At 43.9% G+C, this 27,302-nt stretch overlaps 1 protein-coding gene across 1 annotated transcript in view; it reads right to left on the reverse strand.

The window, feature by feature from the left end:
- Nucleotides 1-27,302, reverse strand: part of BAIAP3 (BAI1 associated protein 3) — a 1,057,809-nt gene that overhangs the window by 279,303 nt on the left and 751,204 nt on the right. Inside the window, exons 9-10 of the mRNA XM_078664937.1 lie at nucleotides 20,456-20,500; nucleotides 10,831-10,908 (exon numbers count right to left, since the gene is read on the reverse strand). Coding sequence (XP_078521063.1) covers nucleotides 10,831-10,908; nucleotides 20,456-20,500 — 123 coding nt within the window. The remainder of the gene's footprint in view (nucleotides 1-10,830; nucleotides 10,909-20,455; nucleotides 20,501-27,302) is intronic.

Here is a 27,302-nt window from a genome sequence, read left to right on the forward strand (position 1 = left end):
ATTGCGATTTAGCACTTTTGGGGCCGCTATTTACTGAGAGGTCAGACCTCTCGGTAAATAGCAAAAACTCAGAGAAATGCTTTTAAAAGCATTTTTCTAAGTTGCATGTTGCACACACACATGTCCTTTGGACATGTGTGTGCGCAACACCTGTTCAAATGTGCTTTTTAGGGATGCAACAGGGTGTCCTTTGGACACCCCTGGCACCCTTAAAATCGCTATCTTATTTGCGAGTAGCAAATTGCTACTCGCAAATAAGGGATACTCCCCATTCATTCCTATGGGCCTCTTGGCCCATAGGAATGAATGGGGACTTTTTGCGAGTAGCAAATTGCTACTCGCAAATAAAGAACATGTAGGAATCGCTATTTCATTAGCAATTCCTACATGAATGCCGTTTTGCGTGTCCTCAATAGCGAGTCGCTATGATTCGCTATTAGGGCCACGCAAAACGGATTGTACATGAATCAGGCTGTTAGTGAGCTTAAGAGTCGCAGTGGACATCTTGAGTTTTAAGTTTCAGCGAACCTAACTCAGTATTCCACCCTTCCAATGCTGGTAAGCCGATTACATTAAACTAGTTGAAGATAATACCTATTGTTTAAAGTGCTTAGAAACAGCAGAAGTGTGGTATAAAGCACTAAATAAAGAGGCAGGCTTTTCTTCCCATAACTTGAATATGTAAGTAGCATTTCCTTGAAGGCCAAAATATGACACTGGTATTTTAAAATTATTTTAATAGGGGTAGAACCCATGTTACATTCTCATAAGGCACTTTTGACATAAAGAAAACACATTTTCCTCCTCAGAAAAGCTTTTAATTAACCAGTGATTGTTTAACCCGCCTGCAAGGATAAATTTCATAGAGAGAACATATAACAATGGCCTGAATGGGAGCTAAGAACAGACCAGGAAATAATTGTTCACCACAATCGTATTGCACAGGGTGAGCAAGCCTGTCCCTCTCTTTGTTCGTACCCCTACCCCCAAAAAAAGGCAGCAGGAGTAAGCGATTTTCCTAATGTAAAGATTAAGAGGCATAGACATTTCTAAAGAAAATCTTGTAACTTATTTTATTATTTTCAGGGGGTGACTGTACACAGTGTCATTATCTCTCCAAATTTTCTCTCTACCTGAAGGAAAATGTTGTTCTCTTTTTTCAGTATGCTTTTAAGGGTGGATGAGCAGCGAATACCATAAGTCATTCGGTTCCATAAATGGGGTTGCTGACCCCAATAGTTGAGCTCTGAACATAATGCAAGTGTGGATTCATGGAAACCACAGAGAGACTAAAGTCAAATAAATTAGGTCTTTTTTTGGCTCTAGTAACTTTAGAAGTGCAGTTTGTGAATACTCGTTTGTGGGCGGAATCCTGTCCCTCCCTAAAAGCTTCCTTATTCCTCCCTAAACCCTCCTTTGGTCTCTTTAAATACCATTTATAGTAAGAATTCTCATTTTTTCAGCCACTCCACAACTAAATAGTAACCCTAAATGTGTGAGGACATTCCTGTAGAAAAGATAAGAGAGCTGGAGGTTGAGATTTCTACTTGTGGGTTTTTGCTATGTTGCAGGTACTACAGTAGCACTACTTTGCATACTACAAATTGCAGATTGTGAATTGGGCCCTAAGTTTAGGGCTCAAGTTTAGATGGGGAATTTTCGTTCATCTCGAGTTAATCAATAAATTGCAATAGCACAAAAATATAGTAAGTTTGTTACCAATAAATTTTTTTTTAAAAAAATGTACCCATAAGAGGGAAACTACTAAACATACTATGAAATTAATCTACTTGCGATCAGATAACACTGATCATAAAGATGGCCCCACTGTAGTGAGCAATATGAGCACATGTAAGAAATTCATATTCATATCATAAATGATGGTATACCAAACGCATGGACTGCATGAGCAAACATGGGTATGCATTGGGCAAAACAAACTGTAAATGTGGAGTTACTAGGGAAAGAATTTGTGAACACACTAACTATTGTATGCTGATACGCTGACCAGTGGAAGAAGTGCAAGTCGCAAGTGCAGTGGGAGTACTGAAACTGAACCATATAGAGGAAGTGCAAGTGTACTAAAATTTGGGAAATCCCAGAAGGACTAATGAACTACAGTGAAAAAGCCCCTGGCTGGTTGAAACATGTCAGCTTGTTTTCATGATCCACCATGAACTAATAAAAGAACAGTTAGTGAACTCAAGTTCCAAAGTATCGCTATATTCTTTATAGTGAAGAAACTATTTTGGGCAATTTCAATATTTGTTACCAACAAAGTAGAAAACAACCTGGGGTGATGCATCCTGTATATATTAACCATTTTTGAGTAAGAGCTCATAAGACTCCAATAGTTCTTGCCTTTGTGACCTGTTGACTTTACCAGCTGGTCGGTACACGCCCAAAAACACAATGGCAAAACCTCCCTAATATCCCTGTAGGATACTATCCCTGTGGGGGTCCATGGTTGGTAAACTCAATGTGGCATCGAAAAGTGTGGTGCTGAATGATGGTCACTCCTGGTTTCAGAATAAATTCAGCAACTGTAACTCTAGTTTACCTGTGATTGTGGGATGCATTATATTGGTCTCACAACAAGAAATGTGAAAATCAGGATCCAGGAGCACATCAGTACATTTAAGATGGGCAAACTAACTACTCGCCTGGTTAGACACTTTCATGAGGTTGAGCAGGAACCCTTGAGCTTTAGATGGAGTGTACCTGAAAAAGTGAAGAGGGGGAGATATACTATACAGGAAGTAAGCCTGCTGGATTTTTTCAGAGAAAACTGATCAGGATGGCCTAAATGATTTGGTGGAGTGGCATAAAATCATAAGATAGATGTATCTTATTTGGCCCATAATGATAAGATCTACATTAGCACACTTACCACCCTCTGTTAGTGGGTAGCTTTCCCCTTAAGTGATATAGCTTAGGGATGATAAAGTAACCTCTTGTTTGTACAGGCATGGATGACGCTTTGGTGTTCCTTATAGTGTATGACAGGAGCAATACTCTGATTGAGGGGATGATAGGCCAGATGAATATGGGCACACCATATGTATTATATGAATGATGGTGCACTATTTGACAGTGTTGGATGTGTTAGTACACTTTTTGTTGTCTTCATTTTAGCAAATAACTGGCAATGTAGTATGATGAGCCGTGTCATAATAAATGATTGCAGAGGTTGTATTCCTTGTGATATTACTGAATGTGGCAGTCGATGCACGCTCTCCATTTAAAGATGGCGTGTCTGCCTGGTGACGTTACGATGCCGATAATGGTCCCTCCCCATTACACGCCCACATGCACGTCGTATGAAGTCATGCCATATGCTCTATCTTAAAAAACAGTATATGGCACACTATGGAATCGTGGAACATTGATCTATGGAACACTGACACTGGGGGTAGGTGTGTTGTTGTTGTGAACGACGATGAAGGGAACCTTAACGGTGATTGAGCGCATTGAATGAGGTGCAGTGTATGTGGTTGGCAGCCCAAATTAATCTAGAGGTCCATGATTGACTGAGGATATAAAATACTAACAGGGTCATGGTGTAATATTTCTATTCACCTGTTGATGGCAACAAGAGATTTGTATATTAGAATGGATATAGTGAATGTATGCAGAGATATAAGGCATGAGCTACACCTTATTAAACACCTTTTGGCTCGATATTTTGGGTGCACAGGTGATTGTGGTCAGACCTCGAGCCCAGGGCTGGTGGGAGTGGCATTAGCTCAGTATGATGCTGTGATTCACACACGTTTTGTTTTATGTTTTTAGGCGACTAGACTTTGGGCTGTCAAAAGTGTTTCAGGGCAAGAACCTTTGGTCTCTCCAGGTGGCTTGCTAGTAGGCATTCACCCAGCAGCTATTTGGTAATTATTTCCAAAAACTGAATTGCGGGGCAGAAGTAACTGTGTACCATACTATGAAGTGCATTTGGTTTTATGCTGGTTGTTCTCCTTTTTCTTACTTGTATTCCTTTGTCTTATACTGGTCTGGTGCACATATGGTTGAAATGAGGTCCCCCTGCCCTGAAGAAACTGCCAACAAGTAGGAAAGGCAATGAAACATGTCAGCCATTCAATTAAAAATGGTCTAATACATGGTATGGTTTTTTAAATCATGAAGGCTGGCATTATTGAAGACTAATTGCCAGAGGCCCTGTCCAACTAATTTTTAAGATTTTGTCTTGTGAGGTAGAAGATTCTCCTCCCTATAAGGGAACTTAAGAGGGTTTGATAGAGATGTGTTGTACACAGAATGGATTAACTAATCAATACATACACATACACACCATTCCTCTTGAACATGTTCAGGTGTTGGTTCCTTCCGGTGCAGAGACGAGGTGATTATGATGTTATGTGAGAAAATTGGCAAGAATATGCCACCTGCTCCTTGGTGTTTGCTTACGTGAGATGCTCCCTTCACTTTTTTGGCTGGGTGTTCTTTGGGTCCATTTTGGGCTATTCTTTTGGCATTGACCTGATCTCTTGGTATTATACATTGACACATACATGGGGATGTTCCTGCAGCTTTGCACTAGAGCTTTCCCATATCTTAGTAGCAAAATGAGGGACCCCATATAAGTGCTGAATATGATTAGGTATGTGTGATATTCCCAGGGCTTTTTGTTTGTTGAAAGTAAACCTTTTGCCAGGTCCAAACCTTGCTTTTTAATACATATAAGTCACCCAAGGGTAGGCCCTGGACAGCCCTGGGCAGCGTACCATGTATTTGCAAAGTAGGACATGTGCTTTTAAGTTTTACTTGCCCTGGTAGTGAAAAACGTTTACATTTGGTTTTCACTACTGCAAGGCCCACCACTCCCATAGGATAACATTGCAGTTACCATATTGCATTTTAAAAGTGTAATTTCCAAATGGAAATAGGCGAACAGTTCATGACTCTGGATTCTTAATTTCAAATCCTAACTCGGGGTACAGTTGGATTTTAAATTACAATTCTTAAAATGGCACTTTTAGAAAGTTGGCATTTTCTTGCCTTAGCTATTTAGTGCCTGTGGCCTGTCTCTGGTCACATGGCTGAATGTAGCGGACAGTTGAGTCTATTCCTCTTAGAAAGCCACAGACAGTAGGGAGCTTTGGTGTGCCTGGATGGGCCATCACTGGCAGGATTGGAGGAAAGAGATGAGCACAGTCCTTCCTGAATAGGCTGTGTCCTGCTTCCACACAAAGGGCCGCATACCCCCTGCAGTTATTCTGGAGCCAAGACAGGAAATGCAGGGAAGGCAGGATGCCTCAGGACCTTAGAGGGAAATAAATACTGGCCTTCAGACACCACCACTTCAGTTCATTTCTGGACCTGTGGATACTCTGCCAACAAGAAGGACTGCTGATCTACTGATCTACTGAAGGTTTGGCACTCTGCCAGACTGCTGTCCTGCTGGACAACTGCTTTGCTGTGCAGCCGCCATGTTGTGCTGACCTGCTTCCTGCTTAAGTGAGAAAGACTTGACCTGCATCTCTTGAACCCACAACCCAGGAATAACTCCAAGGGCTAATTGGCTGGCCGCCTGACTTGAGCCTCACGGACAGAAGGCTTCAACAACCGCACTCCTGCACCTAGAATCTGCCATCTGTGTCTGTAGACTGCCAAGTGGTCCAACCCCAGTCCTGGGCCCTTGGAAGTGGGCCTAACATGCTCTGCCAGCCTTGTGGATACAGAAGGAAGTGATGCATCTCCTCAGCTGCGCAGTGAAACCCCAAGCAAAACTACAGCATTGCTGCTGCACCGCAGATTGGAACTGCAGCAAAGACCATCATCGCATCACAGCTGTATCTGCAACTAAACGGCCAGCGCAACGCATCCTCAATGAAGACCCTAACATCTCTCATCAACGGCAGCCTCGATGATGATTCTGGACTCCACAACACAGCCTCACAACTCCTCGGAACCAACACATCGCCCCGACTGTGCGGCGCATCCCCCACTCTGGACTTCGTAACACAAGCCCTCATCAATGGGATCTTCGACAACGAGGCAGTAGGACCTTGCACTCCAGCCCTGCCGCATCTCGGAACCGATGCATTGCTTGGCTGCACAGTGCATCTTTGACGCAGATCCTCGCAAAGCTCTGCAAAGCAGGATTTAAGGAACTCTGTTCAGCCAGCCAAACCAGGACCTACCTGGTCCCGTCAGCCAGCCTTCGTGGTCGCCCTGAACTTGTGACTTTGTCCCAGTCCGGAGCCACTAGATAGCCACAGTTGGTGCTGAATGCCTTCTGGCACTATTTTTACTAACATCTTTCAAATTTAATATCTCCGATTCTACTGATTGGAGTTTTGTCATTTCAGTCTTGTTGTCTTTATTAAAAATCATTCTATTTCCCTAACTCTGTTGTGGGCTCTTTTTGTGGTTTATTGTCATTGTGTTACTGTTTGTGGTGTTGCACAAATACTGTATAGATTGCCCCTGAGTTAAGCCTGATTGCTTTGTGCCAAGCTACCTGAGGGTTCAGCACAGGTTAATTCAGGGGTTGCTTGTGACTTCACCCTGAGCAGAATTGTGGTTGCTGCTTGAGAAGGGTTTCACCCCCCTCAACCAGCAACCCATTTTCTTAGAATGGAAAGTTGGGGAAGATAGACAGAGCATTTGAAGCAGCGGCGGCCAAACTTTGGAATGCTCTTCCATTTTATATGAATGTAGTTTTCTGCAGTTTAGTTGAAAACTCATCTTTTCAATGGCTAGACCTAGCTGATTATACTGTCTATTGACTCATTAGTGCCGAGAGCTTTGGCACTCACAAGCTGAAAAAAGTGATTTATGGCTGAAAAGGATAACCTGACGAGAGATGGAAAAAGTATTTTGAAAGGGGAGTGGATGCACAAGGTAATAAAGTAAGGTTAAGCAGGGGAAGCAGCTGGTATCACTGGTGTAGCCTTTGCTACCCTTGGCCTTGTCATTACTATCCCTGACCCCAGAGATCCGGAAGGAATAGAAAGTACAGGCAGGTCTAAGATCTCTCTTTAGTTTCTGTACTTGTCCTCACTCAGTCTTCGCAGAAGCTGAGATGTTTTAATTGGGTTATTATCTGTTTCTCAATTTGATTGCTGTCTATTTTATTTTTTTATCTGAAACTTTACCCTTCTTTGCCTCCTGCTACCACTGTCTCGGTCTTTCTACCCTGTGTCATCTCAAGGATTTTTGGCATCCCGGGCAAGACATATTTCATCAGATTTTTTGTGACCATGTTAAAATTTAACATATCATTTAGTATTGTTTGGCATCATATGGGCTTGAATTACCCAAAAATGGGTACTGAAATTCAAAGTTGTTCTGTATAGTGGCCCCAAAACATGTCTTACCTTAGGCCCCCAAAATCCATAACATCACACTCCTCAGGAGCAAACGAGAAGCAGCTGTTTGTTGATTGGAGAAGGAACCAACACTGTGATGTCACACAGAGTCAAGGGTGGGTGGCATCACTTCCACTATCCCTGACTTTGTGGTAAATAAACGTCGATGTTATTCAGAATCAGCATGGCTACCTGTTTTCTTCCCTATGCTCTCCATCACAGGGAACATTTTGGGTTCCGAAGCTCTGAGGGATTCATTGAACCTTGATAATTACTGTATTTTACTACCCCAGCAGCAGTCAAAGGGGTCATTTTCCTTGCCTGCACCAGGGCCCATGGCATCCTGACCCCTAGCATCCGTCAGTAATTTTAGCACAGTATTAGACGTGAATTAAGCATAATAATTTGGAGAAGATTATTCTGACGTGATTGAATCTGACCGTGTGTTAAGAACACAGCCCTCCCCTCTTAGCAGTTCTAGAATGCATTCTTTCCCCTGATGCCTAATGTAGTCTCTCAGCAAAAGCAAATTAATTCACATTTCATATATTCCCTGGTGGCATGAGAATTCGGTATGCGTTTCCATGTTTAAAGTGCCTTTAAGTATCTGTTTTGTTCAGTAATGTAACAATGTTACCCAAGGGGAGCCAAAATAAACATTGATGGAGAAGTGTGCCAACGCACACCTCAAATATGCTTTCATTTCCCGTAAACTCTCTACATGAGAATACAGATGGTTAATTAGTAATAAAATGCATTACGATTTATGTTGATATAAGAAGGCGAACAGACGTTTTTAATATGAACATATTTATTTTGTACGAATATTTATGAGTTACTTTGGCTACCCTGCATGCTGAATTAGCGTTTTAGTTTTTATCAACCAGTAACTGAATGAAGTTGTGTCATGAGATGTTCTCTACTCGGTAGAAGATGGGTGGCTATGGTGGTCTGTTGGCCAATGGAAGATCGCATGGCGCCTGGTGGACCACCTGGTTTGACCAAAGATGCTCAGAGGCAAGCATCTGAGAACGAGGCAGATTAGATGGAATGCGTCAACTGGATAATCGGGAGCCATGTTGTCCAACAGAATATGAAGCGCTCTGATGGTGTTAATGATCTCTACTATGGGCATTATTGTTGAGTTAATGACCCTTTACCCTGGTTAGGACTATTAGCGAAGGTGGCAAACAATGATCCTCAAATAATGACCATTCGTGCTTACTCGCACAGAATTGGCAGGGTAGATACATATTACAGGACAGATACATGTTGCATCGACATTGGAAATGAGTATTCCATTAACCATAGTACTAGCGGATATGCAACAGATTCTTCAGTCGCTGGGGAGTAAGTTAAACATTCTGCATCTCACCTTTCTGAAGATATGACGAAGCAGTGCTAAGTGTAGGACTATTGACTATGTTTGCGGCAAGCTCCTGGGAAATAAGGCTTTCTTCTCTAAAGCTTTAGTTGGAATGTAGCTGTACTATATACTCTGCAATTCCTTATAGGCATCATGACTACCTTGACTAAACCTGCTTCTGCATAGAGTGTCAAACACCATTGGAGCAGCGGGGCATTGACTAGATGCGGGTTGCATATCAGAATATTAACTGCAGAAATATTCTCGTAGATGAATATCATAGCAGAAATTGACAAACAAAAAATGTTGGAGGTAAGCATATTGGTAAGAAGAGAATTACTATTCTAAACTCCACATCTACATACCTTGAAGATATATCTATTGTCAAGCTACATATATGAGTAGTTAGGTATTGTAAACCTAGCCTCGCTAAAGTATACTTACCTTGCCGATATTTTAATTCTCAATATGTTTGCTGCAATATTTTTGGAGCACATTTAAAATTCCATGTTTTACTGCAGTGCTGTAGTTGAGTCAGCTAACACAGCATACTTTCAGTTCAGCTAGATAAAGTCAATTCACTGGCCATACAATGAACTCTGGATAGACAATTTTTCTAAAATCAATAACTGTTAATCCTAAATCGTAGGTACCATTCCCAGGGTTAGGCACCTAACGGTATACGTTCAACCCACTAATCTTTCTTGAGTTATGGAATCATGCTCTGGCCATCATCCATGAGCTGCTATTTGAAATTGACAAGCTATATTTTCTGCAAACTAGATATATCCATTGACAAGCACAATAAACAGGCAGGTGTTTAAATTCTATACACGTCATGGAACCTTCTAAAATGACCTAGGTATGTTTCAGCTTTTATGTTTATCAGCCAGTTTAGTTTTAGTCAAACAGTTTTTCTGGTTCAGGGCCTGAAACAGAGTTTATCTATAGAAATCAAACAATTAGAAGCTATGTGTACCTTTGTCAACCATCCCCTTGACATGTCAGGGTTGAATTTCGTCCAGATACCTGTAATGATCAAAGTGAGCTAGACTTACCTTCCACAGAGATAACTTGCACATCTAACTACTAGTGTTAAGGTTGATGCTCGAAGGAGCATAAATTGCAGCCTATGTCACACTCGGGGCGTAAAGAGGTCAATTTATCGTGATTTGATTGAAGGCAGGATTGCAAACCATGGAGAGTCTTAGCTCCTCAATACGAACTGCCCGGTGATGTGTTCACGTGTGGATAGCACTCTGCAGTGCAAGGTTAGTACACTCATTATTCTTGTTTGGGGGCATACCAGGTCCTGTGCTACCAGGGCGGATACGCACTTGATTAAAACCACCTGCAGTTGTTGTGGGTATCTCCCCAGCCTGACCCCACCCTTCATGGTCGGGGTAAGAACTTGGAACGCTCCCCCGACAGGCAACAAGCTCTCCTCTGATACCCCACCCCACCCCCTTTCACACAATTACTACTAGATTTCCTCCTATTCCATTCACCACCTTCTCTCAACCCCTTTTACCTCGTACTTGAAGCAAGTGATAAATGGGATCAGAAAAAGAAGTGTTATACGGTAAGGAATGGAGATCCACTTGGGTGTTTTGACCCATACTGATACCCTGATGAATGACTTGTAATAACTGCCTTGATGGGTGGGGCTTTTGTCCTGAATCTGAAATCCCACCACCCAGCTATTTCTGTTCCTAAATAAGGTGAACTAGTAATGAGGAAATAGCCCTTTGTGATAATGGGCATGGAAGGCAGGTGATACATGACCACCCTTGTAAGGAGGAGGAGGAGGTGGAGGAGGAGGAAGAGGCTACGACTGGATTTTTACTCTGACAATATCTGAACTCAAACAGATATCTGATCGCTGTAGGCCTCACAGAAAGAATAGTAGGTGGAAGCGGATAACCTTACTATGGACCTGTGTGGCCTGTCCCACTTGTAATTCCAAGTTTACCGCTAGCTTGCCTTGATTAGGAGCAAGCTGACAATTTCCTATTGTGCTTGTTAAGAATGGCCATTAAAAAACTAATAATAATAATAGCATAAGCATTTTCTTTTGGGTATAAACATTTCTCTGTTTTAAAGAATGATTATAGTACCGTATGTTTACTTTACCTGCCCATTCCTTTGAAGCCACTGACTTCATTCAGTTTTTTACAGGCCTCTGCTACCGAGACATCATCATCATGGTCCCTGCAAAAGAAGAAGAAACAACACATTTTCATTGTTCAATATTTACTCCGAGGCACACCCTATGGATGAGTGTTTGGATGTAGTTGCCTTGATTCTTAGTTAGAGGTCTGCCTGTCCACTCCAGGGTACAGTTGTCCCTCCTTGTGTTGAACTGGCCCTACCACGCCTTCCTCCTGTAGAGCCCAAAAGCTGGAAGACCCCGGCTGCACAGCGAGGACTCTTTGCCTGACACTTTCTGCCCTACAGTGTGAATTAGGATAGTGTCATTAATCTACACATAATGGATGCAGGACACACCAATTAGAGTCCTTCTGAGTGATCAGAGGTGTACATGTCCGTCACAACGCTTCCTCCCTCACGGTGGTAGGAATTAATTCTAATGCTCATGGCAAGATGGAAGCATGCATATGATCATCTGGTTTCTAAGATGTGATTCCCTCATTCATATACTCTGCTCTCATACCCTACTGCAGAGGTTTTCAAATTGTAAGACACGCCCCCACACCCCCACCGAGGGGGTCATGGAGGCATTCCCAGAGAAGGAGATGCCCTGGAAGGTCGACCTTGTTTATTTGGCACATTTCAATCAATCAATCAATCAATCATAGCATTTGTATAGCGCGCTACTCACCCGGAAGGGTCTCAAGGCGCTGGGGGAGAGGGGTCCGTTACTGCTCGAACAGCCAGGTCTTGAGTTGCTTCCTCAAGGAGAGATGGTCCTGGGTCAGCCGAAGGTGGATGGGGAGGGAGTTCCAGGTCTTGGCTGCGAGGTAGGAGAAGGATCTTCCTCCGGCGGTGGCTCTGCGGATGCGTGGTACGGTGGCTAGGGCGTGGCTGGTCGATCGTAGCTGGCGGGTGGGCGTGTAGAAGGTCAGGCGGTCGTTGAGGTACTTGGGGCCCAGGTCGTGGAGAGCCTTGTGTGCGTGGGTGAGGAGCCTGAACGTGATCCTCTTGCTGACGGGGAGCCAGTGCAGGTCTCTTAGGTGGCCGGAGATGTGGCTGTGTCGGGGGATGTCCAGGACGAGTCGTGCGCCGGCGTTCTGGATGCGTTGGATTCTTTTCTGAAGTTTGGCTGTGGTTCCGGCGTAGAGGGTGTTCCCGTAGTCCAGTCGGCTGGTGACGAGTGCCTGGGTGACGGTCCTCCTGGTCTTGGTGGGGGTCCATCTGAAGATCTTGCATGCGCAGGGTGTTGAAGCACGATGAGGAGACGGCGTTGACTTCTTCCAGGCTGTCTTCTTTTACATGCAGAGGTTGAAGTGACTAAAAAGCTGTAGAAACTGTAATCTAGAGTGCCCTGGTGCAGGAGTCAGTGAGAGGTGTTGGGGCCGGGGGTGGGGGGAGGGGGATCACAGATGTCTCTAAACAGAACTAAATATCCTGTAAGTATTGCGTTCTTTTATTCACCTCCAGGTAACTGAAAAGAATAAAACCAGCTGTATGAAGAGCCAACTAAACCCAGATTATGGCTGTTTTATTATCATTCCTTGCTTGCATTACTGCCCAGTGCGCAGCTCCTGCGCCAGGATTAGATCGGGGCTTCTAGCAGTGGCCAAGGGGAGGGGACAACTGAAGCAGAGCAGACACCTTAGTATGGGTGATGGAGACATAGCAGGAACAGAAAAGGGATAAAATGGAAGCTTAGATTTTTAAACTAAGGGCAAAGGGGACAGCCCGCTTCTCAAGGCAGTAGCTATCACTAGCGAAGTAGATGCAGAAGCACGGGGGTCCACGGACCTGAGGGGCTCAATGCATCACAATTATGCCTGTCTTTCTTTAAAAATAGGGGGGTTGAGGGTTATTTTCCTTGTTAGTTTTATGGCTGAGGGCAACTTGTCGGAAAAAAGTGGGAGCTAATTTTTTTCTGAAAGGGACAGAGAGCCTGGTTCAAGTTTGGCGTGTTGATCAGGCATGGTGGGAAAGAGGTGAAAGAGGCAAAGAACATACAGGCTGATTCATCAACCGAAAATCGGCTCGCAAAGGGCCAGATTCTCAGAATCTGGCCCTTTGCGAGCGCAACTTTTGCATTTGGGATTCATCATCCCAAATGCAAATATCGCAACTTGCGAGATCGCTAAATTGCGAGGAATTGCATTTAAGGAATCTCTATTTGAGATTCCTTAAATTCAATTCATGAACCATTTTTGAATTGCGAAATCGCTATTTTTGGCCGCTATTTACCGCGAAGTCTGACTTCGTGGTAAGTAGCGAAAACTTGAAAAATGCACTTTAGTGCATTTTTCTAAGTTGTATGTTACACACACACATGTCCAAAGGACATGTGTGTGCGCAACATCAGTCTACATTTACATTTCAGGGGTGCTACAGGGTGTCCTTTGGACACCCCTGGCACCCTTGAAATCGCATCCTTATTTGCGATTAGCAAATTGCTAATCGCAAATAAGGAATAACTCCCCATTCATTCCTATGGGGACGCTATTTCTGCAACTCACAGCAGCGCTTTGGACGGAACCTTTTTTATTTCTTCTAAACCCTCCTACCTCTCGCGGAACCCGCTCCACGGTTCCCGCTTCGTGTGGGGTGTTCACCGGATTGTTAAGAACTCAGACTGTGTCCCACTGAAGGCGAGTGACAGGTGGGGCTGCGAGCGAGAGCAGGCGCTGGGCAGGGACTATCGTTCCCAGGAGCGCTTGCCAGCCCCAATCTAGAACACCTGGGCCGCTCTCCCTGTCTGCTCCTCCCCTTCCCGTATAGATATATAAATAGGTACTGCCATTACCGCTGCGCGGAAGCGCGCGGGAGCGCCGGGAGAAGCCCGGGACAAGGGCGGGACCGTCTGTGGCCGTCAGTGGCCGAAGGTGGCTGGGCTGGGACACCTCACTAACATTTACAGTTCTGGTATTCCCTGAAAGCCATTTGTGTAGTAATTGTACCCTGATCTGTTATTACATTGTTAGGTAGTACGGGGGTTAGATATATGGCTTGTTCTACAAGCACTTCCACCCTGCTGCCTTCTATGGGTGAGGTGGAGACTGCTGTCATGGGCCCCCTAGATACCTATTTTAAACGGCTGCCTCAGGATATTGATAGGGAGATCGCCTTGGCAGAAAGACGTGCTGGGCGTAGGCTGTCCATAGAGCTTATGAAAACCCCTCTTGAGAAACACCAAGGCCAAAGTTTCCCTTCATTGGTCACCCCGTTATCATCTATTGTACTACCAGTTACACATGATATCCCGCACGATTTACCTCTATCTAATGAGTCATTGGGTACTTTCCCCTTAGACATAGTAGCCATTACTGTGCCCGCAGAGTCCCCAAATGCTTCCAGTCATTTATCTAATGGGCAAAATGCAACACTAAAACTCTGTGTCCAAGCACATGTTATAAAATCCAAACCCTGTCCAAAAAGGAAAAGGGGTGCTACTGTTAAAAAATGTCAAGCTCCAAAACCCGCAAGGAAATATAGGAAGTTGGGCACTAAAACACCCCCAAGTCATGTCCATGTAGAGAACTCTACAGGATTACCAACGGGAGAGGGAGAAGCCGTTCCAGTAGGTGTAGACACCATAATATTGGTATCTCCCACGACACCAGTATCATCAGGTATAGATCCCACTACTATAGCATCCCCTGGGCCATCAACATCTAACCCAGAATTTTTTTTGGAGTTGGAAAAATTAATACGTTCCCTCTTAAACCCCTTTGAGTTTAGACTTAAGAAGCTAGCAGAACGACTGGACCATCTAGAGCAGGCTAGCTTAGATAATTTTTTTTCCATAAAATCTTTAATTAAGTCTTGCAATAAAATGGGAGAGAATGGGAAAAACCAACAAACAGTCGAGCGAGATGCAGGTGCCCCGTTGGTCGATTTACAACCTCCAATTGTGAGCAGTGTATCTAGCCAGCGGGGTAAAGGGCAGAGTAGTAAGACTATCGCTGACCCATCGGTTACTGCAAGTAATAGCAATTGCGGGAAAACTAAGCCCCACAGTACTGCAGCTAAAGGTAGAAAGGACAGTCCAAAAAACTCTGCCACTATTGCTAACAAAAATATTCCACCCTTGCCAACTACTTTGACAATTAGTCATGGCACATTGACAAGTAATGATAAAGCCCCCTGTAATAATGGCGTTGGAACAAATGTGCCGCATGCCCCACAGATAGCAAGTAGGGGTGGTCCTGCAAGGGATGGAAATATCATAGCTGATGGAAATAAGGCTACTACATTATTGGAAAATGTTGCCCCACCGTGCCTTGTTGTTCCAGAACGTAGCCAACCAATATCGCATGTGACTAAACTTCCGACTAGGATACCCCCGGTACAACTCACCCCTGATTCCTACCCCTATGTGGCTATCCTTACCAATGTTCCACCCTTATTGGAAGGTCAAAGAGAAACCTATGACATGCTAAAAAACAAAGCCATGCATTGGCTACGGGTCAATAGACCTTTGCCAGGGGGAGTGGATGGTTTGATTATTGGGGTTAGAAGGGTCAATTGGATAGGGAATACCTTGAAAAAACAGGGGGGCGAATGTATTATAATTAACTTCCAAGACCCAAGGGTAGTAGGGTTAATTACGAGACCTGGTTGGAGTATTAGCATTGGAGGGATTGGTGTTGTGGATCTTACCTTCTTTTATCCAAGACCGGTGGCCACTTATCTTGGGGGGAACAATGAGCCAACGAGAACTAGTCTCTCTCCCTGGGCAGAGATTAGCCCTTTTTCTGTCCCTATCCCACAACCAAATGACTGTTATAAACAGGTATATAACTCTTATAATGGGCTAGGGAACATGAGGTGGGGATGTTGACGGAAACCAGTTGAATACATCGATTTTGAGGATGATATGGCCAGGGGAAATATCCCGGAGGCAACACAGGCAACAAATGGGGATGTAATGTCCAATTTAGATGAAGTGTTTACTAACAGGGAAAGTGGAAATATGAGGGGGGGCATTATGGCATGTTTGGAAGATAGGGGGGGTGAACTCAGACTTCCATCAAGTATTGGCATAAACGATGGTAAAGATGTTAACTGTGTAGATGTTGTTTCAGAAGAGGGCGGTGATTGCGAGAGCTTGACCAACTTCCCGGTTATGCCAGTTATTGAAGGGGGGATTTGTAAAGGCAACACCATGGGGAAGTTTTTTTCATGGAATATAGCGGGGTTGGGCACTAGACTGGTGTCACAACACTGGATAGATTTTGTTAATGGGTTTGAAATGTGCCTATTTCAAGAGACGTGGGCTTGCGACCCAATCTTCCTCTCAGGATACTTAAATTTTTGCATACCAGCGAGTAGAGGCCCTAGGGGCAGACCTATGGGAGGTCTAACAGCCTGGATCAAGCAAAGTTCAAAAGTTAAAATAAAAGTGATTGACCTAGGCTGTAAGGATATACAATTATTAAGGATATCACTAGAAAAGGGGGGTGTGATAGATATTTATAATATTTACGCTAGGGGTACATGTGTTGGGAACTCCCCTACCCTAGAAGCTCTATCCACCTTCCTAGAATCACAGTCACTGGGAAATAGAGTGGTTGTGGCTGGTGACCTCAACAGGACATTCGAGCCCCTAGAAAACACGGAACATCCGATAGGACAGGAGGAAGATGCTCAATGGGGTGTCCCAAACCTAAATCTTATACCAGTGAAGCGGTGGACAAAAGATATACTGTTGTTGAACGCGTTATGTTTGGAATATGGCCTGAGGGCCCTTAATGGCAGGACAAAGAGTGACCAAGGAGGAAATTGCACATTCGATAATGGCCACAATAAAAGTAGGATTGACTATGTTATTTGTAGTCTTGAGTTATGGTGTGGTGTGGGCGATATGGAAATTAAGGGTAGATTAGAAAGCGATCATAATCCCCTTTGTGTTACCCATTCATGGTGGAGGGCCGCGCCTGACAACCCAGAGTCATGTAGCGAGATCGTACCTGTTATGGCTAATGACTCACGAAGGGTGAAATGGCCAAACGTGTTGGCTAATCTGGCTTCCTTGGACCACATAAACTTGGAGGTGGATAATGCTATCGCCGCCATGGAAACAGTAAATCCTGTAACACCGGGTTCCTCCTTAACAACAGACATACATGACACATTCTTTTCTCTGATAAAACCGCATTTTATTAAATTAGTTAAGGCAAATAGAAAAGCACCCATCAAATTGGCGAGGTGGTTTAATAAGCAGTGCAGGTTAACCAGATTGGAGTTGGGTAGGGCAATCAAAAGCAGGGATAAGGCTTTGATTAGTATAGCCAGGAAACAATACAATGACAACATCCGTAAGGCTAAGAAACAGTGGGACGAGGAGCATTGGGAGGAGCTACTCGAAGCTTCTGGGTCAAGAGATTCCAGACTTTTTTGGAAAATCGTGAAGTGGGGCAGAGGTGGTACCCCCAACAACCCAGATAACAATGTTAATGAGTCATCATGGGTCGAGTATTTTAAACCCCAGTATGCAGAGAATAGGGATACAATGGCCATAGAACCTATCCCAGTGGTATTTTGCAATGGAGATTTATTCTCAAATAAAGAAGCTGAATTAGTAATTTCAACACTACAAGGGGGGAAAGCTCCGGGGTTAGATGGAATTCCCTCAGATATATTTAAACACGACAAGGTTCGGTGGGCAAAGTATGTGACCGTACTGGGAAATGCCCTAGCTAAAGGGGCTAAAATCCCAGAAATATGGAAGGGGGCAATAATTATACCGATCTATAAGAAAGGCGATCGGTCACTCCCGGCAAATTATAGACCGATAAGTTTGATAGCCACTATCCAAAAAGTCGTGGGAAAGATGGTGGTCAACAAACTTATGGCTTGGGTAGATGAGAATAATGCTCTATCCCCCTACCAGGCAGGATTTAGGCGGGCAACCAGCACGGTAGATCAAATATTTCGATTTACCATGCTACGGTGGGGGACTGTACTTCTTGGCGAAGGCAGCCTTGATGTAGCATTTGTAGACTTGAGGGCTGCCTTCGACTTGGTGCCTAGGAGTAAGTTGTGGGTGGTTCTGAGTAAGATAGGGGTCCCACCTGAGTTGCTTACATTAATAATGCGTCTTCACGAAAGCAACTTTGCCAAAGTCCAGTGGGGGAGGAACGGGGAATCTACCATTAATTTTCCAGTCGAACGGGGTGTACGGCAGGGATGTGCTATGGCACCCCTGCTGTTCTCCTTGTTCATTAACGGTATAGCGGATAGGATGTTGGATGCAAGGGTAGACGCACCACCGCTAGCGGGCATCAGGGTTCCGATCCTGATGTTCGCTGACGACACCCTGATTGTGTCCAAAACCCCGGCAGGACTCCAGCGAGCCTTGAACATATTTGATATGTTTTGTAAGGAACAAGGTCTCGAAGTTAATGTTAGTAAAACAAAGCTGATGGTTTTCGGACAAAGGCGCCGATCCCAACCAAGGGTATCTTTGAATAACACTAAACTGGAGGTAGTAAATGTTTTTACGTACCTAGGGGTAGAGATATCGAGTAAATCTGGTTGGTCGAGACACATTGAGAAGGCGGTACTGAAACACCAGCAGATTTCAGGAGCACTCCGGGTAGAACAAGCAAAATCCAAAACTAGGCCTATAAAACCGGTCCTCATGGTCTACGATGCCAAAGCCTTGGGTGCAGCCCTTTATGGGGCTGAAGTTTGGGGCTTTGAGAGGCTCAATACCCTACAAATATCTGAGAATAGGTTCCTGAGAGGAATAACAAGTCTCCCCCAGAGTACCCCACTAATACCACTTGGTCTGGATTTAGGAAGGAGATTGGTTAGCGACCGTGCTCGACTAAGGCCTATCCTTTACTGGAGACGGCTTTGGACGACCCCAGAAATTAGACACTATGCTGATGGGTTTCTAGCCCTAGTTAAATCAGATGTCTTTCACAAAATTACATGGCTGAAGATGCTCAGGGATGTTCTCGCTGAGCTCGGTCTCTCCAAGCTCTGGGAAAATCCCCTCGGGGAAGTATTCCCTAGTAAAAATACTATAAAGGCCATATATTGGGATTATATTGAACAGAAGCTCTGGAGGAGCGCAAACTCAGAAACAATGGGGGGTAGATTTATGGAAATTAAAACGAGACCTGCACTAGAACAGTATTGGGACAGTATAACTGTTCCGTTAGATAGGAAATTATTTTTCCAGTTAAGGGCAGGTTCACTCCCCCTGAGGTCATTGACGTGTAGTTGGAGAAGTAGCAGTAGCTCGTGTTGCCCGACATGTGGTGCCACCAATGAAAGTATTGTTCACTTTTTATTTTTGTGTGAGGCCTACGCAAACCCAAGAAAATCATGGCTGGCACCTGTTTGTAGAAATCTTGGGGTACTAAGTGGTGTTGAGGGGTTGAGAATTATTTGTACCTCCACCGAAATGCCCATTGTATTAGGAACAGCAAAATACTTGGGGTGGGCATGGTCCATTAGGCGGAGGGCTCTATCTCCCAACATGTACTGAATTTTCCCACTCTTTGAGAAAGTTTGCACAAGCTATTATTACTATGTATTTTATGTGTATGAAATATGAATTTTAATTGTAATATGCTCTTAAATGTATGTCAAGCTCTTTGAATGTATAAATTTTATGTTTGTGCTTTTATGAGTGTATAACTCGAATAAAGCTTTTTCAATCAATCAATCAATCCTATGGGCCGTTGCCCATAGGAATGAATGGGGAGTCATTCCTTATTTGCGATTAGCAATTTGCTAATCGAAAATAAGGAAGCTGTAGAAATCGCAAATAAAATTGCGATTTCTACATGAATCCTGTTTTGCGAGTCTATAATAGCGATTCCTTAATAATCGCTATTAAGGACTCGCAAAACGGGACAATGATGAATCTGGGGGTATGCTTGCTAATCTGGGCCGCAGATGTCATTAGTGCCGGAGAATTAGTTGCTTTGGAGCCCAGGAGTGCAATTTTTTTGTTTTGGGTCATTTTCTGTTTTTGTTGAATTAATTTGCTCTTTCAAAAGTCTCACATTTATGATGGATTATGAGCTACATAAAAGGTATCGGCTTTAAAATATTTTGCTCTGGGGGCTCAGAGCAAAAACGTTTGAAGACCTCTGCCCTACTGGTTCTGGTTCATGCTTCACCAAACCCCTGAAATACAGAGTCATTTTCCAAACAATTTCCCAAGGTGCCCAATTGACTATTTCTGCAGGTCCCCAGTTGTCAAGTATTTCACAATTATGTTGATCGTGGCCTGCTCCATTCAAAACCTTACTGCGAATTCGTTTCCATACTAGGATCTGGGACCTACGGTAATATTTCTGTACACAAATATTATTGCTTTGATACCTTGTGGTACATGAACACCTTGAAAACAATTTTGTAAGATGCAAATATATTTTGCAAAAGTTTGCAAACAAAATCTAATGCTTCCTTGTGCTTTGTGTCCATTATTTTAGACAGCACAATTTCTACCATGATGTCAGTGAGTGAAAGGTAAAATCATAGACCGGAATATGACAACACAATAATGACAATTTCCATCCCCGGACACACTGAGTACAGTTTAACAAGTTATCTAATGGAGTATAATATATTCTTTATTATACAAACATACCAAATATCCAAGTGAAGCTGATCACTGTGAATGTCATCTATTTCACTGTGGAGACAAAGGCATTTGCATTACAAAGAGAAAATGCTGGGGTTAGTTCGAAAATAATGCACACTTATTTGTTCAAATTCATTTAAATGTTTGCGACAAAATGGGTTTCTTTATAGATCACAAACCATATCAAGCAACTATTCAACAAAAAGTATAATCTGCTGCAAAAAAAAGAAGATAGAAAAGCTGTACAATAAGTAGAACCAATTTAGTTTATAATAAGCATAATGAAAACTGCTCAACTAAAAATAATCCAAATTAATTCACTTTAAATGATGTCTCAAGCTTCAAAAGTGCAGGTGCATGTCTTATTTTTGGTAGATAGAACGTTCTCAAAACCATTAAGAAAGTTTACAGAAGTATTTCTTTCCTGCAAGAGCAGCAGAGGGTTTTCTCAGCCTTCAATTCCTAACAACTTATGGAAAGAATTTGTCAGCACCTCCATTTGAGATTAGCATGGCATCCAGCAGCACAGCCACAGCAGGTCTCTCTATGGGGACTCATGCGCTGTGAGGAAAGTTATTCCTCATTTCCGGTGAAGAATCAAGTGGTGGTATTGTGAGTGGAGTGATGTCAACTCCTTGTAATTGGGGTTCTGTCCCTTTCGGGTGTGCCAAGACGCATAGGTATCTGTTGAATATGCCAAGACTGTGTTCCTTTGCTTAGCAGCTGCTTCTCTTAAACGTTGCATCATGACTGAGAAATATATGTATGGACTAGCGTGCTTGAGTTAAAAAGTGCAAACGTACCTAGAAATAAATAGGCACTGCACAATGCAAGGGTGGACAACCTTTACAACGCACCTTTTACCACGCAGTGCCTTTACGACACAACTTTTACAACGCAAACCATTACAACGCATTGCGCTGGGGGGCGCTCTAGGATAGGGAATAGGTTTAATTTACTATCCAACACCTTCCCTACTATCCACGGGGACTGGAGTTGGAATAGTAAATTAAACAATTCACTATCCAGCGCCAAAAGCACTATGCGTTGTAAAGGCATGCGTTGTAAAAACAGTGTTGTAAAGGCATGCGATGTAAAAGCATGCGTTGTAATGTCATACATCCCAATGCAAGAGTGGTAATGTGGGTAGTGTATAAAATGGACACTAGCAGTGACTTGGAGAGTGGAGAGGGCAGGGGTGCTGGGCATGGCTTAACGTGAGGATAAGGTCAGTGGAAGAAGCAGTGCTGGGGGTGCTGCGGCACCCCCAAAATAACTCTGCTGGAGTTCCGAAGCATTACAAAGGATTTTACATTTTGTTTCTATCTTGTCACATTTGCTGTGTGTTCAAAGACAGATGTCCAATGCCAGGCTAGTCTTCTGACAAATTGCTACGCATTCTTTTAACTAGAAGATTGGTGTTTACTTTCCTTTCTCTGACGGCAAAGTGAAAGCATTTTGTAAGGTGAACTATCTGGCAATCTGGCTGGTGTGAAAGGCAAGGCAGTAGGATGGTGTTTTTTCTAATACACAACAAAATTTAATTTCCACATATTATTGTTTTGGGCGCTGCATAGTTTTATCAGTAAAACTGTATGCCTGTGCAAAGTAATTCACTGGAAAATGTGTTGACTGTAAATGACTACACTACCACACCATGTTTTAGTAATATATGTGTGACAGTGTGCTCCACAATATAACACAAGCTACATACTACACCCTGCATTCTCTTGCTGAACGGGCGTGGCTTATTGTCGATAGTTTTTCTTTGTGTGAAGTATGGACTTTTCAGAATTCCCAGGAATAACATTGGATTGTATCACCCCCACCCTGACAATTGTTCCAGTACTATTGAGTGAGGTCAGTGAAAGGGCTGTGGGAGGTGGAATGAGAATGGCTGGGAATGGGGTTTACTGGGGGAGAGGATTTGGCACCTGGATGATTACCCTGTGAGGAAGTATTACTAGAAGAGAAGGGTTTTCAGTTCCACATAGAGTATGGATGGCAGATAAGGTATTGGATGGAGAATGGCTGACCCCTCATTTTCTCCCAACCTATTGCATTTTCTGTTTCCAGGATGGTGATGCTATTGCTTGTCAAGCTTTCTGTCAAGAGACTTTAATCTTAGTCACCAGAGCTGACTGCACTGTAGAATAACTGGTCTGGACTGTGAGGTGGGAGAGCTGTGGGAGGCAATAGAGGTCTTTGTGTGTCAGTGTGATGATGTCATATCTATGAAGACCTTTGCTGAGGTGTGCTTCTGTAAGGAGGATGCTCATCAGTAGAGTTAGGAGCATATTAGGACGGGCAGATTGAATTCAGAAGAAGCTCACAGCAGATGCTGAGCAACTATAGTGCAAAATGTACCTGCCATATTTAGGTAAAGTTATATAGAAAAGCAGGGAGTCCCAATTATCAACTAGACTTTTGTTGTTCTCAGTTAAGCTTAAGACTAGTACCTATGAGGGGCTCTACCGTTTGTTCTACAAGGAGCATATATAGACTAATTGTTCCTTAGAAAAGTTGCAATAGTATCTAGTTGACTCTAAACTGCCTAGTCCCAGGGAAATGGGCGAGACAGCAGACAAGTGGGTTTGCACCAGGGTGATCAAGAAGAGCCAGGGGGTGATCAGAAGAAAGGATAGCAGATCCATTCCCAGGGAAAAGCCCTGGGTAACTCAGTTCAAAAAACAAAAAGAGTCCTCTAAAGGTCCCCAAACACATGCACAAAGAGGGGGGTCCCTGGGCTATTCCACGTTCAAGGGAGAAGTGGCATCAAGGGAAGTTCTTTGACCCAACAAAGGCAGGAAAGTGTTTGACTGCTTGCAGCCAGAAAACAAAAGGGGAGATGCAGTCTGCTCAAAGAAGCCCCCTACTGGTGGCCAGTCCCAGGGGATTGCAAGTGTAGGTGTGGGAGTGGAAGTTGGCCCAGAGATGGGAAATGGGTATAAAGAGATGACCTTAGTTTCAGTGGGTGGGGTGGTAGTTGCAGCCCTGGCAGCCTTACCTCCAAGCATGGATAAGTACAGGCATAGGTCTAAAATCAAAGGGATTGAGGTTGTGGCTCTAAGCGATACAGAAGCCAGTGTTACCATGGACAAACTGGTTTCACCTGAGTTACCTATGTAGACAGCAGAACCAAGCTCCATCCCAGGACTATGGTGAGCTTAGAATGGGAAGGTCTGACTGGCCCCTAGAAGGTAGTTGTATCTCCTGTCCTCCCAGTAGAGTGTATATTGGGAAATGGTCTTGACGCTTCTGAATGGTCAGAGTTGGACAGACACTGTGACTCTGAGTGGGTATGTGCTCTGACTAGGTCACGGACTGCACATCAGGGGAGTGCTGAGCACGTGGACCCTGGAACAATTTGCCAGGACTCCAGAAACCAGAGAGAGGGCACAGAGACTGGTGAGCCAGCCCAAAAAGCTCAGGAGAACTAGGAGGAATCCAACCCTGACTTTACAGAATTGCAAAGAACTAGTGGACCCACCAGAGAAGAGCTGTGCCAGGGGCACATAATTTGCTCCACTCTTGAGGGCCCGAGCCAGACTGCCCGCAGGCAAGAGAAGGGTGATGTCAGTGGATTCCACAGGTTGTACTGTGAGAATGGAGTCCTCTGTACCAAGGCCAGGGGACCTCACACCAGGGGCAACCAGGAAAGTGGTGGTCCCCAAGAGCTATAGAGAATTCCTCCTAACCTCGAGCCATGAAATCCCTTGGCAGGACATTTTGGTCAGACCAAGGCCTTGAATACGCTGGTCAGCCATTTCTATGGAAGGAGTTCTGCATCCCCTGTGTCATTATCGTCATATGACAGGCCAGTAGCAAGACGGGGGCACGCCAAAGGCCACAGAAAGAGGAGGAGAGGAGGATAGTGAGCCTCTGCCAGAGCTCCTCTCCACCAATGAGCAAGATGGGTAAATGGAGGGAGTGATACTCCCTCCAACATTGACAGACCATCAGCAAAGCGACTGCAGACTGCAGTGTTAAAGCAGTTTGCTGGTCTTTTCTCCCTGACCCCTGGGATCACAACTCAATGTGTCCATGATGTAGACAATGGTAACAGCCTACCAGTCAAAAACAAGCTGTACAGGTTGTCTGACAAAGTCAGAGCCGCATTAAAGCTGAGGTAGCCAAAATGCTGGAGTTGGGAGTAATTGAGCCCTCTGACAGTGCATGGGCCAGTCCAAAGAGATTGGTGCCTAAAGCTAATTTCCAAAGGAGGGAAGAAAGAATTGATGCTTTGTATGGACTACATAGGTTTAGATGCAGTCAACAAGACTGATGCTCACCCCATACCTATAAAAGTTGGGGGCTGCAAAGTTCCTGAGTACATTTGGTCTGACCTCAGGTTACTAGCAGATTGCTCTAAGTCCAGGAGAAAAGGAAAGGGCAGCCATTTCCACTCCAAGGAGAGATTTTTCTCCAATTTAATTATTGTTGAGATGTACATTCTGGGACAAAAATATGCCACACTTCCCAAGAAGTTGTCTTGACAGACGGTGGCAACTTGAACCCCATTGGTTGGGGTGCCCCCCCTCCTGCCAGCAAAAAATTGTGAATACATATGGGAGGGCTGCAAGAACACCTCAGTTACCTACCTGTAACATCTGTAGAAGAAGGACTGCCATGCTGGACCCTTGGACTGCACCACAGAAGACTTGCACTCAGAAGGACTACACCTGCTGCATGCTCAAGCCTCCGCACAAGAAAGGACTGTGCCTCTCTTAAAGGATAAGGAGCAGCAAAAGCTAGAAAAGTGCTGGAAGAAATCAGCTACAACAGCTCAAAGAGAGGACTACTCCAGCTGACAAGCTACACCTGGATTCCTGGACTACACCGGTGCATTGTGGGAGACTGAGTCCTTGTCCCCCAAGTGGCAATCCAGAGCTTCTGCACCCTTGGCCTATGCTAGAAGACTCTGGTCTCCCTAAAGGAACCAAGAACCAACTGGACAACTGCTCCTGGACCCATCTGCAATGAGTTCCTGACCCCCTCCCACGAGGCGCATCTCAGGGCCCTGGGCCTTTGGATGAATCTGAAATCATGCTTTTGGGCTGTTCATGAACATGAATGGGCCTGTTCTCTCTGGAACAGTAATCACAACCACAGAGGCAACCCACCAACCTGAACCAGGGGCAGACAATAAGTATTCCAAACAATAGTTCAGGAGACTAATAACGAATCACAGTTATGCGATTAATCAATTGCAAACAAATTTCACTTTGCAACAGAAAAAAAAGAGGGAAAAAGGGAATAAAGAAAAAGGGAAGGGAGACATAAATCAACACTGTCAACAAAAAGATTAAAAAATATATCACAAATTTATTATAAATAGTGCGCTCAAACAATATATTTGTTGGTTTATACAGAAATAAAAGACATATAAAAGAAACCAAACATGTGGCAAACCGTAATTATGTTATGGGGGAAAGGGTACAACATATACAACACTTATGTGTCCACTTAAATTTATAAGCCACAGGTGCGTCGATGGCGTTTCAACCACAGTCAGAAGTTTGCGGTCATCTTCAGGACAGAAACATTTCATTGAGCGTCAAAGTTTATTTAAAATCCAGGCAGGAACATTCACGTTCGTAATTTGTATATATACACAAAGGTTTCCAATTTTGGTTTATACAAGGGCAATTCCAATTCCGTACAAGTCAAATGTGACTGAAGTTATTCCACTGGAATATAGTCAGGAGAAAAAATGAATTTTCAATCCTCCATCAAGGGCTTATCAGTAGTGACTCACTCCTTTGGAAGTTACCGTGGCAGCAGGATCCTTGCGACCTGTGGCTAGGCCATTATAACAGGCTCACTACTGATAAGCCCTTGATGGAGGATTGAAAATTCCTTTTTTCTCCTGACTATATTCCAGTGGAATAACTTCAGTCACATTTGACTTGTACGGAATGGGAATTGCCCTTGTATATACCAAAATTGGAAACCTTTGTGTATATATACAAATTACGAACGTGAATGTTCCTGCCTGGGTATCTTTGGCTCTGGCTGCTCTGTCTGCTCCACGGATGGACTCTTTGCATTGGTGGTTGTGAAATTTTATCAGATTGTCTTGGGCCTTGTATGTACCCTCAGTACGTCTTGATCCTACCAGATGTATCCGATCTAGTTTGATTTTTGAGGGTTTTTGAGGGTTCAAGACCAGCAATGGAGGCAAGCAAAAATGTGATGTAATTCTCAAGATCCGTACCTTCTGCACCCTCAGTAAGGTCACTAACTAGCAGATGTTCTCTTCTTGATCTATTTTCAAGATCTTCAATTTTTCTAGCCATGCTATAATTTGTGCATGGAAGTTCACATATTTGTCTATCGAGGTCAGGCTTTGTGACTGAAAATTCGCCAGCTGTCGTTCCACCTCCATAGCACTAGAGCCAGCTGAGACAATGTTGGGTCGAAGTGTTGTTATCCTTTCTTCCATTTGGATCGGAGGAGCCAGAGCTTCCTAGATAAATCAGCTCTGATGAACTCTCACAGTTCAGACTTAAAGGTTTCAAAGCTAGCCAGCAGGCCAGCTTTCATTAGAGACATGTCTGTAGTCATTCCAACCTCTTTGATCCATTGCGTACTTACTGATGCTAATCTCCTTAGAGGATGGTGCGATTCCGAAGAGTCCTGTGACTTTCTCTGAGACTATCTTTTGGACATCATGAGCTGAATAGGATAGGCACCATAGTCCCACATCGCCCTGGTTTCCCATGTTTCAGAAGTTAGTTTCCCCTCAGGGACCACGCTCACCAAAACACCCTCCTTGTTATAGCTTTGTGTTTCACTGAGCCTGTATGTGGGTCAATAGTGGTGCATCCAACGCTTCTATGAGAGATCTCTG

This window comes from Lissotriton helveticus, chromosome 10 (genome assembly GCF_964261635.1).
Source record: "Lissotriton helveticus chromosome 10, aLisHel1.1, whole genome shotgun sequence".
Taxonomy (NCBI): Eukaryota; Metazoa; Chordata; class Amphibia; order Caudata; family Salamandridae; genus Lissotriton; species Lissotriton helveticus.